Genomic DNA, 20,101 nt, shown 5'->3' with positions numbered 1-20,101 from the left:
ACCATAATCATGCAGTTGACCTGCTTTAACTGGAGGTAACTGCACCTCGTCTCAGCTCAACCCAGCTCTGATCTTAACACTCATGTAAATGGAATGTGGACAGACTGACTGACTGTATGAATGTTTTATGTTTGGTGAATCACTGATGAACACATCCCTTGAGTGTATATTTAATGACTGGTCACTGGCCATTGCTACCTACATACGTTTTGTTATGCAGGTGAATGAGGACCCAAAAGCGACTTGGCGAAAACAGAGTCTTTATTCCAGTAAAGGAAATATGCAATACTCCTAGACAAATCGGAGCGGTAAACAAAGCATAAAAAACGAATTCCACTCGTAGTGACGAGGACAGACTGGAGACTCGACCATAAACTGTAGGTTGCCTCGGGAAGGCACCGACCGTAGCAGACTCAGACACCTGCTCACACGCAGCATCTGAGGGAAACAAGACACAGCACGGCGAACAATATACAAGGATCCGACAGGACAGAAACGGAAGACAAGGGGAGAAATAGGGACTCTAATCAGAGGGCAAGATACGGAACAGGTGTGAAAAGATTAGATGATTGATTAGGGGAATAGGAACAGCTGGGAGCAGGAACGGAACGATAGAGAGAAGAGAGAGAGGGAGGGAGAGAGAAAAAAAAAGGGAACGAACCTAATAAGACCAGCAGGGGGAAAACGAACAGAAGGGAAAGCAAAATGACAAGACAATATAAGACAAAACATGACACGTTTACTGGCTGTGTATGCCAGCCTATTATCCTCTGTCTCTGAATGATGTACCATGAATCAGCCTGCCATCTCTCTGTGCCTCTGAAAGTTGTATATTATGTGACTTTGGGAGGGGGGGTACCTGATTGACAGAAAGAGAGAGAGAGAGAGAGAGAGAGAGAGAGAGAGAGAGAGAGAGAGAGAGAGAGAGAGAGAGAGAGAGAGAGAGAGAGAGAGAGAGAGAGAGAGATTGAGAGAAAGAGGGACAATGACACAGAGAGAGATATTGGTACTGATTGAGAGAAAGAGGGACAAAGAGAGGGGGAAGGGGGACAGTTAAAGAAAAGGGATTTGACAAGGTGGAGGTGGAGAGAGTTAGAGAAAAGGGATTTGACAAGGTGGAGGTGGAGAGAGTTAAAGAAAAGGGATTTGACAAGTTGGAGGTGGAGAGAGTTAAAGAAAAGGGATTTGACAAGGTGGAGGTGGAGAGAGTTAAAGAAAAGGGATTTGACAAGGTGGAGGTGGAGAGAGTTAAAGAAAAGGGATTTGACAAGGTGGAGGTGGAGAGAGTTAAAGAAAAGGGATTTGACAAGGTGGAGGTGGAGAGAGTTAGAGAGAAATGTCTGTAACGAGAACTGGTCCGGTTTGATCCAGCGTTATCATACATCCTCAAGGCTTCTGTTTACTCTCTCTATTTTATTCTTTCTCCATGATGTCCCTCCCAGTCCCGTCACAATGCACTCCCAGTCGCCAGACAGTCAGAGCAGTTTGAGGCAACCAAAGCAGGCATGCTACATTTCACTGCCCCTACTGTCTAATCCACTGGAGTAAATTGAGTTTTCTAGAGCAGAGAGACGAGTGGTCCAGGTCAACCCCAGCTCCACTCACCTCTCTCCACTCATCACTCACTCTCTCAGCTCAAACACTGTCATACAGGAGGGAAGACTGACTGCAACTGCCAATGTGTGAGGAAATGACAACACATTAAATACTATAGAAGGGTTTTAAGCACAGGGTAGTTGTTCTGATGAGTCTTACTCACAGCCATGGATAGAGACCATGGGCAGCAGGAGTCTTAGTTGTTTTCTAATAGGCTGATCAATCTGGTCTTCTAGGTAGACTTTATGTGTGTCTGTTGCAGCTAGAAGAGGATAGCATTTCATATGTTGATTTTTGCCTAGTTGGTGATGAAAGAGGTATCTGACCTTGCTTGCGTGTTTTTGTGTGTGTGTGTGTTTTCCCATCTAGTGAGTGGAGCCTGGTCCTGTTGGTCGTCCTGGTCTCAGTGTTCGGTACCCTGTGGTGGAGGGCACTATCAGCGTACCCGCTCCTGTAACAAGCCCAGCCCTGGCAACGGAGGAGATATCTGTATTGGCCTACACACTGAGGAAGCGCTGTGCAACACACACCACTGTGACGGTAAGGCACACACACACATCCATCAGATTCGCAGGCTTTCCTGTTCTTTACATGAATGAATGAATTACATTTGGTTTCTGTGTCAAATTGCCAGTTGGCGGCCCATCCCTTATGGTGTTAATTGACAAATAAACAAACATTACAATAATTCACTCTGGTAATTAAATCATAATTCTTCTTCTGGTGTTCTCTGCATTGCGCATCGCATAAAGAATGGAAAAATGTAAGGTAAAAATCACTACATAATAGTAAATAAGGTTATCCAAACAATAACTACATCCCTAGAGCAGTTAAATAATATACATACACACTGTATATAAACACATACACACTGTATATATACACATACACACAGTATATAAACACATACACACTGTATATATACACATACACACAGTATATAAACACATACACACTGTATATATACACATACACACAGTATATAAACACATACACACTGTATATATACACATACACACAGTATATAAACACATACACACTGTATATATACACATACACACTGTATATAAACACATACACACTGTATATATACACATACACACAGTATATAAACACATACACACTGTATATATACACATACACACAGTATATAAACACATACACACTGTATATATACACATACACACTGTATATAAACACATACACACTGTATATATACACATACACACTGTATATAAACACATACACACTGTATATATACACATACACACAGTATATAAACACATACACACTGTATATATACACATACACACAGTATATAAACACATATACACTGTATATATACACATACACACAGTATATAAACACATACACACTGTATATAAACACATACACACTGTATATATACATATACACACATACAGTTGAAGTTTACATACACCTTATCCAAATACATTTGAATTCAGTTTTTTACAATTCCTGACATTTAATCCTAGTAAAAATGTCCTGTTTTAGGTCAGTTAGGATCACCACTTTATTTTAAGAATGTGAAATGTCAGAATAAGAGTAGAGAGAAAGATTTATTTCCTCTTTAATTTCTTTCATCATATTCCCAGTGGGTCAGAAGTTTATATACACTCAATTGGTATTTGGTAGCATTGCTTTTAAATTGTTTAACTTGGGTCAAAAGTTTCAGGTAGCCTTCCACAGGCTTCCCACGATAAGCTGGGTGAATTTTGGCCCATTCCTCCTGACAGAGCTGGTGTAGCTGAGTCAGGTTTGTAGTCCTCCTTGCTCGCACACTTTTTCAGTTCTGCCCACAAATTTTCTATAGGCTTGAGGTCAGGGCTTTGTGATGGCCACTCCAATACCTTGACTTTGTTGTCCTTAAGCCATTTTGCCATGACTTTGGAAGTATGCTTGGGGTCATTGTCCATTTGGAAAACCCATTTGCAACCAATTTGCTTCAATATATCCACAAAATTTTCCTACCTCATGATGCCATCTATTTTGTGAAGTGCACCAGTCCCTCCTGCAGCAAAGCACCTCCACAACATGATGCTGCCACCCCCGTGCTTCACGGTTGGGATGGTGTTCTTTGCTTGCAAGCCTCCCCCTTTTTCCTCCAAACATAACGATGGCCATCATAGCCAAACAGTTCAATTTTTGTTTCAACAGACTAGAGAACATTTCTTCAAAAAGTACAATCTTCGTCCCCGTGTGCAGTTGCAAACCATAGTCTGGCTTTTTCATTATGGTTTTGGAGCAGTGGCTTCTTTCTTGCTGAGTGGCCTTTCAGGTTATGTCGATATAGGACTCGTTTTACTGTGGACATAGATTTTTTTTGTACCTGTTTCCTCCAGCATCTTCACGAGGTCCTTTGCTGTTGTTCTGGGATTTATTTGCACTTTTCGCACCAAAGTACGTTCATCTCTAGGAGAACGTGTCTCCTTCCTGAGCGGTATGACGGCTGCATGGTCCCATGGGGTTTATACTTGCGTACTATTGTTTATACAGATGAACGTGGTACCTTCAGGCATTTGGAAATTGCTCCCAAGGATGAGCAATTTTTTTCTGAGGTCTTGGCTGATTGCTTTTGATTTTCCCATGATGTCAAGCAAAGAGTCACTGAGTTTGAAGGTAGGCCTTGAATACATCCACAGGTACACCTCCAATTGACTCAAATGATGTCAATTAGCTTATCAGAAGCTTCTAAAGCCATGACATCATTTTCTGGAATTTTCCAAGCTGTTGAAAGGCACAGTCAACTTAGTGTATGTACACTTCTGACTCACTGGAATTGTGATACAGTGAATTATAAGTGAAATAATTTGTCTGTAAACAATTGTTGGAACAATGACTTGTGTCATGCACAAAGTAGATGTCTTTTCCGACTTGCAAAAACTACAGTTTGTTAGCGAGAAATTTGTGGAGTGGTTTAAAAACGAGTTTAATTGAATCCAACCTAAGTGTATGTAAACTTCCGACTTCAACTGTACATACATACATATACAGATAAATAAATACAGAAAAAAAATAAGGAGGTATTTGAACCCAGTCTGGCACAAAGAGAAGATTCATATGGGAGACAAGCATATACACAATCTATATACACACATACCATTTACCACATAGAAGCTAAACGTTGTTTTTTACAATTTCATTATAGGTAGCACTTTTTCTTTTATTCCAGGCTTTATATAAATATTTCACAATCGGAAGTACACAATGGACAAAACACAATTCAGTTTCTCCTCTCACTCAGCCATATAATGCCAGGGTATATCTGGTGGTCTGTCTCATCACTCAGCCACATAATGCCAGGGTATATCTGGTGGTCTGTCTCATCACTCAGCCACATAATGCCAGGGTATATCTGGTGGTCTGTCTCTTCATCACTCAGCCACATAATGCCAGGGTATATCTGGTGGTCTGTCTCTTTGTCACTCAGCCACATAATGCCAGGGTATATCTGGTGGTCTGTCTCCTCGTCACTCAGGCACATAATGCCAGGGTATATCTAGTGGTCTGTCTCCTTGTCACTCAGCCACATAATGCCAGGGTATATCTGGTGGTCTGTCTCTTCATCACTCAGCCACATAATGCCAGGGTATATCTGGTGGTCTGTCTCATCACTCAGCCACATAATGCCAGGGTATATCTGGTGGTCTGTCTCCTCGTCACTCAGCCACATAATGCCAGGGTATATCTGGTGGTCTGTCTCCTCGTCCCTCAGCCACATAATGCCAGGGTATATCTGGTGGTCTGTCTCCTCGTCCCTCAGCCACATAATGCCAGGGTATATCTGGTGTGCTTTCTGGAATAAGAACAGTTGCATATTGTGGTAGGAAGGGCAATAGAGGATCAAATTAGTTTCATTTTCTATTTCTTAGTGGTCACAATAGTTGCATAGTCTTTCCTAATCAATGCATTGCAAGCCTATCGCGATAATTGCTCACTGATCAATACTGTGCCAGTCAGCACCTTGTTATGTCACTCCAGAGAAGGGTGTGAAAGAGGTGCATATTGGGAAACGGAGTTCCCATGCCTATTCCCTGCTGTGCTGGGAGGCAGCCCAATTGTGTCTGATAGTGTACCTTGTTGCCCAATAATGTGTGACGATGTGACATGTATACTGTCTATCTAACCAGGCCCTCTGCTCTGTGTAGTGTCTCTGTGTAGTGCCTCTGTTTCCTATACGACTCTGTAATATGTATGAGTGTGAGCCAGCTATAGCTAATCCTGGACTGGGTAGAAAGTTACTCTCAGACATTCCTCTGAATAAGCCCACAGCCTTAATGAGAGACAAGACTAAATCTAATCTCTTGTCTAAAGAGTTTGTCTGATTCCTATCCTAATCCATTCTTTATTTTCCAGCAAACTGGCCAGTGTCACTATGTATTGTGTTCCTGCTGCGGCGTCCAGTGTGTGTGTGTCTGTGTGTTTACGTGATGAACTATACTTGCGGGGACCAGAAGTCCACACTAGAATAGTAAATGAAAACATTTTGACCAACAGGGGACATTTTGTTGGTCCCCACAAGGTCAAATGCTATTTCTAGGGGGGTTCAGAGTTAATTAGGGTTATAATTAGGTTTAGGTTAGGAGTAAGTGTTAGGGTAAGGTTTAGGGTTAGTGTTAAGTTTTCCGGTTAAGGTTAGGTTTAGAGTACGGGAGTGTTTGTGTGTGTGTGTGTGTGTGTGTGTGTGTGTGTGTGTGTGTGTGTGTGTGTGTGTGTGTGTGTGTGTGTGTGTGTGTGTGTGTGTGTGTGTGTGTGTGTGTGTGTGTGTGTGTGTGTGTGTGTGTGTGTGTGTGTGTGTGTGTGTGTGTGTGGGCCTGGCAAACTGTCATTCATATTTAATTAGACCAGCTGTCAGTCAGTCAGTGGGAACTGAGGAGTTCTCCCTGATGGTAATTAAAGACAAGGAAGGGAATTGGTGTCTGTCTTTTACTTGGGTTGTGTCCCAAATGGCTATTCCCAAATGGCTATTCACTATTCCCTGGTCAAAATATATAGGGAAGGCTTCCTGGGTGGCACAGCGGTCAAAAGCACAGCACCGCAGTGCTGAGGCACCACTACAGCCTGGGATTCGATTTGCAAGCTGACTCCGGTTGTCAGTCGAACTGTGGATCCTCTGACACATTGGTGCGGCTGACACTCGGGTTAAGAGAGCAGGGTGATAAGAAGTAGGAGGCCAGGTGGGTCATGTTTCAGAGGACGCATGACTCCACCTTCGCCTCTCCCGAGCCCAATGAGGAGTTTCAGAGATGAGCCAAGGGACCTCATTTCAGGGAGAAAATGCTTGTGGCCATATCACCCTGAACACGCCTGTTCAGGGTCAGTCCTGGTTTAGTACTGGGACTGGAGACCGCCTGGGAATACCAAGTGCCGTAAGCCTCAGAAAAAACAAATATATAGGAAACAGGGTGCCATTTGGGATGCAAACAACCCGTGTGTGTGTGTGTGTGTGTGTGTGTGTGTGTGTGTGTGTGTGTGTGTGTGTGTGTGTGTGTGTGTGTGTGTGTGTGTGTGTGTGTGTGTGTGTGTGTGTGTGTGTGTGTGTGTGTGTGTGTGTGTGTGTGTGTGTGCCTGCACGCCTGCACGCCTGCACGTGTGTTCAACTTCATGTGTGTTCACCTTCATGTGTGTTCACCTTCATGTGTGTTCACCATCATGTGTGTTCACCATCATGTGTGTTCACCATCATGTGTGTTCAACTTCATTTGTGTGCCCCTGCTTGTGTCCACAGTTTGCCATGCTAATGTCTTGTCCTCATCTGTCTCCTGCTTCGGTACATTTACCGACAGGCAGGACATTGGTCATCTATTCCCTATAGATACAGTGAACCTCCAATTAGCCAAAAAACCTTGTGTCTGTCAGTCCCCGGCCTATCTGATGGCCTTGTCAGAGATGGCTTGATTAAATAGATTGTGCTAACTAATGAAGGACAGGAGGGTGTGTGTGTGTGTGTGTGTGGGTGTGTGTCCATATTAGTACAGCCTCAAGAGTCGCAAGGACACCAACTCCCTGTGAGGCTGTCCTAATATGGATGCTGTACCGTGAGGGTTGTGTTGTGTTGTGTTGTTCTATGTAGACTGGTGTGGGGAGATCAGAGAGCACGAGGAGCAGCTTCGGCAGCCTGTGACTGAAAGGCTGACTGATAGGAGAGGTAAACAAAATGGCAGCCATCATTCATTGGGTGAATGGCTTTTGGCATCACAGGTTGGAAACGCGGGAGAGGGGGAGAGGGTTCTGGGAGAGGGTCTTTCCTGTTTACTGTACACAGGCGCCTGTCGCCTGGGAAACATGGCTAACACTTGGCTCTTGACGAAAACATCTTGGCTATGCACTAAACAAACTATGGGTTTGCTTTCTCAAAACAGTTTACCTCACAACCACTTGGGTCTGTTTGTATATGGCTAGGGTTGTTAGGGTTGTTAGGGTTGTTAGGGTTGTTTGTGGCTGTGCTGTGGTGGGGCTAGTTTGTTTGTTTTCATGCGCTTGGGTGGTCAAGTCGGGTTCCAGGCATTTTAAGAATGCAGCGGTTACCTCAACTCAGAGTGAATCTTTGGTCATGTGTCTGTGTACTGACGCTTGTGTGTGTGTGCGCAGGCGGCTGGATGGCCTGGTCTCTGTGGTCAGCATGTGATGACGTAGGGCTGCAGGTACGCAGCCGGGGCTGTGGGGCTCAAGGCTCCGCCCCCTGTGTGGGAAACAGCACTGAGCACAGGGACTGCAACGAGATTCCAGGTGAGCCATACACATTTTCATCATATATGTCATCATCATCGTCACCACCAACATCATCATCATAACCGTTATCGTTTTCATCATCATCGCCATTGTTCATAATCATCACTATCATCATTATCATAACCGTTATCATAATCATCATCCTGATCATCGCCATCGTTCATAATTATCAATATCATTATCATAACCGTTAACATGATCATCATCATCACCATTAAATGTTTTATTTTTTTATTCACCTTTATTTAACCAGGTAAGCCAGTTGAGAACAAGTTCTCATTTACAACTGCAACCTGGCCAAGATAAAGCAAAGCAGTGCGACACAAACAACACAGAGTTACACATGGAATAAACAAACATACAGTCAATAACACAATAGAAAAGTCTATATACTGTACAGTGTGTGCAAATGAAGTAAGATTAGGGAGGTAAGGGAATAAATAGGCCATAGTGGCGAATAGGCCATAGTGGCGGCCAGGTGCAGGCAGCGATCGGTTGAAGAGCATGCATTTAGCTTTACTTGCATTTAAGAGCAGTTGGAGGCCATGGAAGGAGAGTTGTAATGGCATTGAAGTGCATCTGGAGGTTTGTTAACACAGTGTACAAAGAAGGGCCAGAAGTATACAGAATGGTGTCGTCTGCATAGAGGTGGATCAGAGAATCACCAGCAGCAAGAGCGACATCATTAATGGATACAGAGAAAAGAGTCGGCCCAAGAATTGAACCCTATGGCACCCCATAGAGACTGCCAGACAACAGGCCCTCCGATTTGACACACTGAACTCTGTCTGATAAGTAGTTGGTGAACCAGGCGAAGCAGTCATTTGAGAAACCAAGGTTGTTGAGTCTGCCGATAAGAATGGGGGGATAATCACTCTGGGATAATAACCACTCTGAGATAATAACCACTCTGAGATAATAATCACTCTGAGATAATAACCACTCTGAGATAATAATCACTCTGAGATAATAATCACTCTGAGATAATAATCACTCTGAGATAATAACCACTCTGAGATAATAACCACTCTGAGATAATAACCACTCTGAGATAATAATCACTCTGAGATAATAACCACTCTGAGATAATAACCACTCTGAGATAATAACCACTCTGAGATAATAATCACTCTGAGATAATAACCACTCTGAGATAATAATCACTCTGAGATAATAACCACTCTGAGATAATAACCACTCTGAGATAATAATCACTCTGAGATAATAATCACTCTGATAATAATCACTCTGAGATAATAACCACTCTGAGATAATAACCACTCTGAGATAATAACCACTCTGAGATAATAATCACTCTGAGATAATAATCACTCTGAGATAATAACCACTCTGAGATAATAACCACTCTGAGATAATAACCACTCTGAGATAATAATCACTCTGAGATAATAATCACTCTGAGATAATAATCACTCTGAGATAATAATCACTCTGAGATAATAACCACTCTGAGATAATAACCACTCTGAGATAATAACCACTCTGAGATAATAATCACTCTGAGATAATAACCACTCTGAGATAATAATCACTCTGAGATAATAACCACTCTGAGATAATAACCACTCTGAGATAAGACAAATCATACACTTAGGGACAGTTTCTTGGACACCTTGGCCAGGTCGAAGAAAGACGGCTGCACAGTATTGTCTTTTATCAATGGCAGTTATGATATCATTTAGGGCCTTGAGCGTGGCTGAGGTGCACCCATGACCAGCGCGGAAACCAGATTGCATAGCAGAGAAGATACGGTGGGATTCGAAATGGTCGGTGATCTGTTTGTTAACCACCATTCATAATCATCGCTAACATCATTATCATAACCGTTATCATGATCATCATTATCGCCATCGTTCATAATCATCACTATTGTCATTATCATAACAGTTATGATCATCATCAATGACATCGTTCATAATCATCACCATCATCATTATCATAACTGTTATCATCACCGTCCTCGTCATCACCTCCACCATTATCATAATCACTCAGAAATAATATCCACTCTGAGATAAGACGCATCATACACATAGGGACAGTTTATTGGACACAGATTAAGTCTAATACAATACAAAAAAAGCATGGATATTCTCTATTGAAAGTGCTTTTTAGTCCATCCATGACAAGACCTAATCCGTGTCCGGGAAACTGCCCCCCAACCCCCCCTCCCGCTGCTACTTCTATGGACATTTTATATTTATTATTATTGTTTAATTCACACCTGCAGTGTTGGAGCTCGGAGATGAAGTATTTCACTGTACACTACAACTACATCTGCGACCCTGTGCATGTGGTTAAGTCGAACAACTAATCAAATTTCCCCCACCAGAATAAGATCTTCTATCTTAATTTGTGCTAATGAAGTCAATGTAAATCAGTCTTCTTAGAGTGCTCCTCTGATGAGGAGGCTGTTTCCTTTCTTTGACTTTTAACAGAGTAATGGTATTTCTGTCCCTGGCTACCAGAGACAAGACAGATGCAATTAGCATCCCAAAAAGGCACACTATACAGAGCACTACTTTTAACCAGAGCCCTATAGACGGGTAAGCGGTCAACATCATGAAAATGATGCGTGCGCCTCAAAGGCTGAGTGTTGTTATGGTTCTGGGTGGCCAGATAGCTAGCAACAATGACAAGAAACGGACATGTGGGACAAGAGCTCAATGTGTGACTGTATTTATGTTTTCAATAAACATTGGAACCAAATATAGTTGACTTGCTATCAACAATCTAATCCCACCATTTCTAAACAACCAACATGTGTATGTGTCCTGGTCATGAGTATCCAACTATATAGGGGTTAGGGTACCGTTTGAGACGCGCCCCAAATCACATCTAATTTCATTGCAATTTCGGAGGAGGCGTTGGAAATCGTAAGGTCACTGGGATGGCGTGTGACACTCGCTCAGCCGAAATTGCCCCAAAATGTAATCATAGGATGGCCACATCTCAATTAAAAACACACACCCTCCTCTTCCCTCCTCTCCCTCCTGATGAATGACTTTAAGTGTCGGTCAAACATCGTAGAAGCTAGTCTACACAACAATCCCAACTGTCTGAAGTTTTCATTAGTGTTTCATGATGTATGTTTCTTTGTGTGTACTGTGTACTGTATACTGTGTGTACTGTTCTGCAAGTACCATCTACCAGTTCAAATCACTCTGAACTCTTGGATGGTTTCCAGATATTTCTGTGCATGGTGAGAATGTGCATGTTCTGGTAGCTGACTGTTTGTCTGTCTCTGCATGTCTGTCTGTGTGTGTGTTGTGTTGCAGTGATTCTCCCTGCGTCTGGCTTTGATAAGGACCAGCAATGCAGAGGTAAGTGGATTAACAACCACCTACAGTACGTGTGAATGTGTGTGTGTGTATCTGTGTGTGAATGTGTGTGTGTGTGTGTGTGTGTGTGTGTGTGTGTGTGTGTGAATGTTTGTGTCTGTGTGTGTATGTGTGAATGTGTGTGTGTGTATGTGTGAATGTGTGCGTGTGTGTGTGTGTGTATGTGTGTGTGTGTGTGTGTGTGTGTGTGTGTGTGTGTGTGTGTGTGTGTGTGTGTGTGTGTGTGTGTGTGTGTGTGTGTGTGTGTGTGTGTGTGTGTGTGTGTGTGTGTGTGTGTGTGTGTGTGTGTGTGTGTGTGTGTGTGTGTGTGTTCCATGAATCCTTTCATTCAGTCAGCAGGAGGTAATAGGAGCGCTGTAGGTACTCCCCCCATCCTCTTCCCCTCCTCTAATTTAATCTACCATTAGGGGGGATGCCACCATGTCCGTTTTGAAACCATGGCGATGCTGCACAAGCCTTTGAACCAATCATCAGAAGTGGAATATGCATGAGGGGGGATGGCCATTATATTAAAGTGTAGGAACCATGCTGGGAAGGGTAATGGTTTCAAGGCTGTGCCGCCATTCCATTGAACAGCTTCCATGTTTGACGGCAGGAGCACTGAGGAGGAGGAGCTTGATTCCCTTGAATGAACCACCATTTTACTAGCCCGGTCCCCAATATGTTTGTGCTGTCTTGCCAACTCCTGAGGTCATTGTCACTAAGAGTTGGCAAGACAGCACAAACAGATATGTGACCAGGCTACCACTTTGCTGCAATACAATATGTGAAGGAGGATGAGGAAAGAAAGAGTTATGATGAGAGAACGAAAACGACAGATAACAGACACCGATAATTGAACTAGACATCATGACTGACCTCCTCCCATCTTTGTGCTTTGTTGTTTTTGCGCAGCATTCACCTCTCTGCACCTGATAGCCACAGGCGTGTCTTGTTTCCTGGGGGCGGGCCTTCTGTCCTTCCTGGTCTATGTGTACTGCCAGCACTTCCACAAGCCCTCGCAGGAGTCTGCCGTCATACACCCAACCACACCCAACCACCTCAACTACAAGGGCAACACCACACCAAAGAACGAGAAGTACACGCCCATGGAGTTCAAGGTATTGTCACAGGTACAGTAAACAAGGGTTGTCACTCATGCAGACACACACGTAGATAGATACACACACAGACATGCATGTACACACACAACAAGCCTGAGTCCTCTGCATGCAGATACACACGTAGATAGATACACACACAGACATGCATATACACACACAACAAGCCTGAGTCCTCTGCATGCAGACACACATGCATAAACACACATACATCCACTGTTGTTTTACTAACCTTGTGAGGACACACAATTGATTCCCATTCCAAATCCTAGTTTTCCTAACCCTAACCCTAGCCCTAACCCTGACCCTAACCTTAACCCCAAAACGTAACTTGAACCCTAAACCTAACCTTTAACTCCTAAACCTAATTCTAACCCTAACCCTAACCCTGACCCTAACCTTAACACACAGACATGTTGGATTTCTAATGAATTTATTTGCAAAATATTGTGGAAAATAAGTATTTGGTCACCTACAAACAAGCAAGATTTCTGGCTCTCACAGACCTGTAACTTCTTCTTTAAGAGGCTCCTCTGTCCTCCACTCGTTACCACTCGTTAAATCCCAGAACCACACGAGAATGTCATATGGTCAGATGAAACCAAAATATAACTTTTTGGTAAAAACTCAACTCGTCGTGTTTGGAGGGCAATGAATGCTGAGTTGCATCCAAAGAACACCATACCTACTGTAAAGCATTGGGGTGGAAACATCGTGCTTTGGGGCTGTTTTTCTGCAAAGGGACCAGGATGAGTGATCCGTGTAAAGGAAAGAATGAATGGGGCCATGTATTGTGAGATTTTGAATGAAAACCTCCTTCCACCAGCAAGGGCATTGAAGATGAAATGTGGCTGGGTCTTTCACAAAGATCCCAAACACACCGCCTGGGCAACGAATGAATGGCTTCGTAAGAAGCATTTCAAGGTCCTGGAGTGGCCTAGCCGGTCTCCAGATCTCAACCCCATAGAAAATCTTTGGAGGGAGTTGAAAGTCCGTGTTGCCCAGCAACAGCCCCAAAACATCACTGCTCTAGAGGATATCTGCATGGAGGAATGGGCCAAAATACCAGCAACAGTGTGTGAAAACCTTGTGAAGACTCTGTCATTGCCAACAAAGGGTATATAACAAAGTATTGAGATAAACTTTTGTTATTGACCAAATACTTATTTTCCACCATTATTTGCAACTAAATTCATAAAAAATCATAGTTGAAGTGTACCTATGATGAAAATTACAGGCCTCTCTCATCTTTTTAAGTGGGATAATTTGCGTGGCTGACTGGTGGCTGACTAAATACTTTTTTGCCCAACTGTATACACACACAGACATATACACACACAGACATATACACACACAGACATGTACACACAGAGACATATACACACACAGACATGTACACACAGAGACATATACACACACAGACATGTACACACAGAGACATATACACACACAGACATGTACACACAGAGACATATACACACACAGACATGTACACACACAGACATATACACACACAGACATATACACACACAGACATATACACACACAGACATGTACACACACAGACATATACACACAGACATATACACACAGACATATACACACAGACATATACACACACAGACATGTACACACACAGACATATACATACATGTACACACACAGACATATACACACAGAGACATATACACACAGAGACATATACACACAAACATATACACACACAGACATATACACACACAGACATATACACATACAGACATATACACACACAGACATATACACACACAGACATATACACACACAGACATATACACACACAGACATGCACAATTGTCTGCGTAGCAAAGAGATGCTGTAACACCAGCCATTCATATGGCTTTGAGAAGATTTTCCTTATGTTTAGGGTTCTTTCATTATATGAGGATGAGTAATAGTGAGAGCTCAGAACTCTTATCTGTCTTCACCTGGTTTCCTTACTCCATGGTGTCTTGTGTCTCTGCCTGATCATAGCCTCAGTCCTTATTATTGGACCACGTTGGGCTGTTATAGCAACTGACTCCCGCTGCTGTCTATAATGCTGAACCATCATCTCTTGAGAAAGCATCAGCCAAAACATTGAGGTTGGCTCAGCTATATTAAATTCAATAATAAATGTAAAGTCAAGCTGCACCTGCCTACCTCACCTTTCCTCACTCTTGGACCTAACACCTGCGTGTACCTATGAGCCACCTTTCCGACCCCATCGATCCGTCCCACCGTGGCATTGCCCTTCATACGTACGTCAAGGTTTAGCCTTAGGACCAAGGTCATGATCCACCTAGTATACATAGTTCCATATTATTCTCCCCCCTAATTAGTCAAGTACTGTGCTAGGACAGTCTATCTCAGATGATGGTTGTTGCTTCTCAGAAGGACACCTGATTGTTTTTCTAAAGCTGCCAGCCCGCCAGCTGGGTGAGTGATGTGTTGTGGTGCAGTAGTTGAGGCTGGGTTCTAATACCTGGCACTGATGATCAGAGTCATACAGAGCAGAGTTTTAATAGAATAAGTATGGCTAGGCAGGTTTCATACCACAGGTAGCTAGCTAACTATTAGCCTGGCATCTTAACTGATTTTGCTATGTTTAACCTGTGAGCACAGCATTCAGTCTGGTTTAACCAGGTTAGCTAGCTAGAGCCACTCACTCAACCTGAGAACTACTGCGGTTATCATTGGTCTTTCTTCACAGGCCCTCACCGCCCTCCTCCAGGGCGTTTCAAAATGGCCGACGTTATTGTGCATTTCACTGATTCTGGAACCCAATTGCAGAGCAGGGACCAGAGCTGTTAAGATAAATGACATTACTGAGCAGCCCTCCGTAGTGTTCCCTCCGTCGGCTTGTTGTGGCTTCTAGCCGCCGCAACCTGCCTGTAAAGTGCAAGTGCATTACATTAAGTGTGAGTCCCAAATGACACCCCATTGCCCATATAGTGCACTACTTTCCAAATGGGCCCTGGTCAAATGTAGTGCACTATAAAGGTAAAAGGGTTCCATTTAGAATGTACACTACAGTAAAAATGTATTTTGTGCTGTTTCCTCATTTAGAAGGACCTACTGTAATTTATTCATCCCTCTCATATTTGTTAATTGGTTATGCTTGATTTATGGCTGATAAATCACATTTTGTTGAAGTTTTCTACCTTGCTTAAAGATGCACTTCCAGTACTCAGCACTGTAGCCCACTTTTCAACTTGTAAGAGTATAATATATGGATATTGCTCCTGTCTGAGTCATTGGTAAACTAAACCATCTGTTATGGTACTGTTATGAAACTCTTATGTCACTGTTATGACTGTTTTCTCTACTTTTCCCACCTCACCCAGACATACACTAACAGTATGTTACACTTTACTGAACAGTATGTACCTTTTACACCCTCCAGTGTTTTCTGTCTAAGTTTCTAGCCTGTTATGATTGTCTTCTCTCCACTTCCAGACTCTGAACAAGAACAACCTGCTCCCAGACGAGAGGTCTAACTTCTACCCAACACCCCTGCAGCAAACTAACGTTTACACTACCACCTACTACCCCACAGCGCTGGGCAAATTTGACTACAACAGGCCTGACTCCTCCCCTTCCCCTTGCAGAACCTATAACCACAGCTGAGACACACACCCCAAGGACCCCAGCCCCACCTACCTACCCAGACTGAACTCCACCCCCATCGCCATGGTGACAAATGCCATGGTGACTGAACACAACCTAAGACCTGGATCTCATTTTTGCTCTCCTTTCCTTTATCCCATGGTATCGCCAAAATGGTGGGGTGTGTGTGTGTAAGGGTATACCTGGAATGTACTATCAGCACTCTGTAGGGGTGGATACAGTATGAATACTGATGCCTCCCCTAGACTCACTAACTAGAGCCAGGAACCTGATCCTGGTACTGGACATCACAGTGTCAACGTAGTGCTTTGATGGAGAGCTGAATGATGAACTCCATAAGACACTATAAGCTACAGTATGGTTTTGGACAATGACTTATCCCTGTGGAACTTGACAACCTGATCCCCTTACTGTGGGTGTTGTGCTATTCAGAGAGGCTAGAGGTGGCTTTAAGAGATACTCAAAATGGCCACATCTTCTCCTCTCTGGTCTGTCTGGTCACCTCTATGAATGAGTCTCTATGACACCAACTTCCCCTCTGTCTGCAGCTTTTATCCCCATTCTAAACTCAGAATTCTCCCAACAACAAGTTACCGGGAACATCCCAACCGGCGCATATCCTGGTGTCTGTCCTTGCTTCAGTGCGGTGGTTGCAAATCATGAGGAAACCAAAAAAATTACTAAATTAATTCAAGAGATCAGGAGGCCAATATCAGTTCTATTGGGTTTGGAGGTGGATGGATGAATGCACTCAGCTCACCTCATCACATGACATGAGGAGGACAAGAACCTGGGACTTCAGCTCTGCCATGTTTTTGGGTGGTACTAGAGGACCAGGGGAACAGAGGCACATCCATGGATGGCAGCGTGTGATCGGTTATGGACAAAACACTACCTATATTGGTCCACACAGATACAGACATACTCATTGCTGGATAGACTCTAGTTTTAATCTGCTTATGTCCAAACAAGGCCCCACACATCAGGCTGCCTAGCTGTGTTATGTAATGTATAGGTAGGCTTCCCAGGGAACGATCTGAACATGGGATAGAGATCTGAGGTTTCTGACTGAGAGAGTTGGAATCAGTTGACGGGATATAGTTGGTACAGCTTTGGGTTGTCTCGGGTGCCTGTCTGTATGCAACAGAGGGGATAATGTGGGGTCAGATTATATAAAGACTTCTAGAAGGGAATTCCCTTGATTCTAGAATGAAATGGATGCATTCTACTGAGCACTGTACCTACCTACTACCGCTCAGTGTGAAAACTGGACTGCAACCGCATTTTGATATGATATCATACAAGCTAGAATAAGAAGCTAGTAGTGTGGCACCTTTTTTTAAGTGTTTTTTTTATGAGGAGGTTATTTGTTTAATGCTAGAGAGAGAGAACAGTAGTATAGGAGGAAAAGTTTTATTTCACAAATAATAGCTGATTCACTTTTTAGTTTCTCATCAGTTTCACATCACAAAATACATTATTTTTACATTTTTCAAAGCAGCTTAGTAGCCAATGTGTATCTGACATATTTTACAAATAAGAACAAAAAAATAAAACACAGATTCATGTAGAAGCAAATATAAGTCTGACTGTAGCAAATATTAATGGATCCCTCTCTTAACATTGCTAAATCATGCTTAGAAATAGTGGTATGAGATTAATGTTTTGCTTGTATGTGTATGTTTGCTTGCTTCGTATGTGTATGCCTGTGAGCTTGAATGAGGAGAGGAACAGACAACTCTGTATGTATTTTGTACAATGTAAAGGTAATGCTTTATTACATATGACTGTATATGACGGGATCTGTAAAGGACCATGTGCATTTCTTCACACATTATGATGATGGCACTCCTGCCGTTCCGCTGGGTTTCTGTGTGTTCCACGTATAAGATGTTAATCATTGTAAGTTTAAGGAGAGCTGCACGGTTCTCATGGGGAAGCTTGGATCATAAAGGAATTTGAGAAACACAACTGAGCTATATTTTCTTATTATGCCTGATGTTATGCTAATTCAGCAGCAATGCTTCTAGTTCCTCTCATAGAAATAGAAGGATTTTATTCTATCATTCTAATTCTATAGTTCCGCTATATGCACGAGAGCTCTATCTGTACATAAGAGACAGCCTTCGATCTGCAGACCATTAATGACATCTAAAGGTTAGTATAATGTAAATGTATATTATTGTATAGCTAACACTGTTTTTTGTTTTGTTTGTTTTGTTTGAAGCCTTATAGTTGTTAAAAAGTGCAGCAGCTATGTACACACCAACCATGGGGTTTGTAAGGGGATAGAGCTAGTCAATGTGACTGGTTGACTACGGCCTAGACATCTTTTCCAGGGATGTATTCATTCCACCGATTCTGTTGCAAAATGTTTCGCAAACGGAATGAAACGAAGAGGGACGTACATGAATTTGTCCAATAAAAACTCTTGTTTTTCTCTTTTAGCTTTCCGTTTGGGTCTTAAACGGTTTCCGTAATGAATACACAACAGCTGTTTCGTTACTTTGTGCAGATGTACAGTTTGGCTACATCTTGTGTAGTATCTTAGAGTAACAAAGACAGCCCGTCGTTTTAGAGGCACTTGTGCCAGTTTAATACAGAATCAATGTCACCACCATAACAAAGCATTTATAATTAAAAGCCCTACCTTAATAAAACATGTAAAATAAGAACTTGATACAGCAAATGTACAACAAAGAGTCATGTAAATTAGATGAAAGTAATTCTGCTGTTTAGAGGACTTAAAGTAACACTTCCATCCTGTGGTTTTCCTTTTCCACACATGCCTCACCCACGTTTCTTGGATTTGTAATTCGTTCCGCCTAAATGGTGACTCCCTCTAATTTGCTTCCCTTGGCCCTGTAGTCACTTTTGATTGGACAAGCTGGATGCCACATTGTGGAGCTCTGTCCCCTGATTGGCTCGGTGCCCTTCTATGCAACTGACCTGGTGGTACTGTTAGATATGTGACATAGACTGTAATCACTGCCTTTTAGACACTGTGAATTTTTTGGTACTCTATATTTTTGTATATTGTACATTATAAAGGATAATAAACCTTGATGCCAACATCACATGAGTCATGTTTGTGTGTGTGTGTGTGTGTGTGTGTGTGTGTGTGTGTGTGTGTGTGTGTGTGTGTGTGTGTGTGTGTGTGTGTGTGTGTGTGTGTGTGTGTGTGTGTGTGTGTGTGTGTGTGTGTGTGTGTGTGTGTGTGTGTGTGTGTGTGTGTGTGTGTGTGTGTGTGTGTGTGTGTGCATGTGCTCCATCACATCACCCCAGTGCAGCACCAGACGGAAAGCTCTCTTCCTGGTGCCAGCTAAGCAGTCAAGAAGAGTGCCACATTGATCAGTGCCAGTGTCTAAATAAAGGATATAATCCTGCTGAAAAAGAATATCTTGCCTAAATGCCTCTGTATGCACATTACGCTATATTTAAAGGTTTCACCTGATTGACAGCACATATCCATCACTATCATTTTAGACCTACACTAACTATACATTTCCCTTAAAGCTGGAAGTATCCATGTACTGGATGTAGCCTACAGTACTGTCCATGGCAGGCCTGACATTCATCTGATATGTCAGGAACTTCACCCCACTCATCCACAGAGAGAAAGTGAGTATAGCGCTGCTTCCT

General features: G+C 42.8%; 1 protein-coding gene across 1 annotated transcript in view; it reads left to right on the top strand.

The window, feature by feature from the left end:
• The window catches only part of LOC124047850 (semaphorin-5B-like), a 323,136-nt gene extending 303,603 nt beyond the window's left edge, over window positions 1–19,533 (top strand). Inside the window, 5 exon segments of the mRNA XM_046368176.1 lie at window positions 1,966–2,136; window positions 8,209–8,346; window positions 11,649–11,693; window positions 12,606–12,811; window positions 16,289–19,533. Coding sequence (XP_046224132.1) covers window positions 1,966–2,136; window positions 8,209–8,346; window positions 11,649–11,693; window positions 12,606–12,811; window positions 16,289–16,459 — 731 coding nt within the window. The 3' untranslated portion in view covers window positions 16,460–19,533.
• Window positions 19,534–20,101: the final 568 nt, after the last annotated feature.

The sequence above is a fragment of the Oncorhynchus gorbuscha genome, linkage group LG01, assembly GCF_021184085.1.
Source record: "Oncorhynchus gorbuscha isolate QuinsamMale2020 ecotype Even-year linkage group LG01, OgorEven_v1.0, whole genome shotgun sequence".
Lineage (NCBI taxonomy): Eukaryota > Metazoa > Chordata > Actinopteri > Salmoniformes > Salmonidae > Oncorhynchus > Oncorhynchus gorbuscha.
Note: the sequence above shows the minus strand (reverse complement) of the source record. Positions and strands in the feature narration are given on the sequence as shown.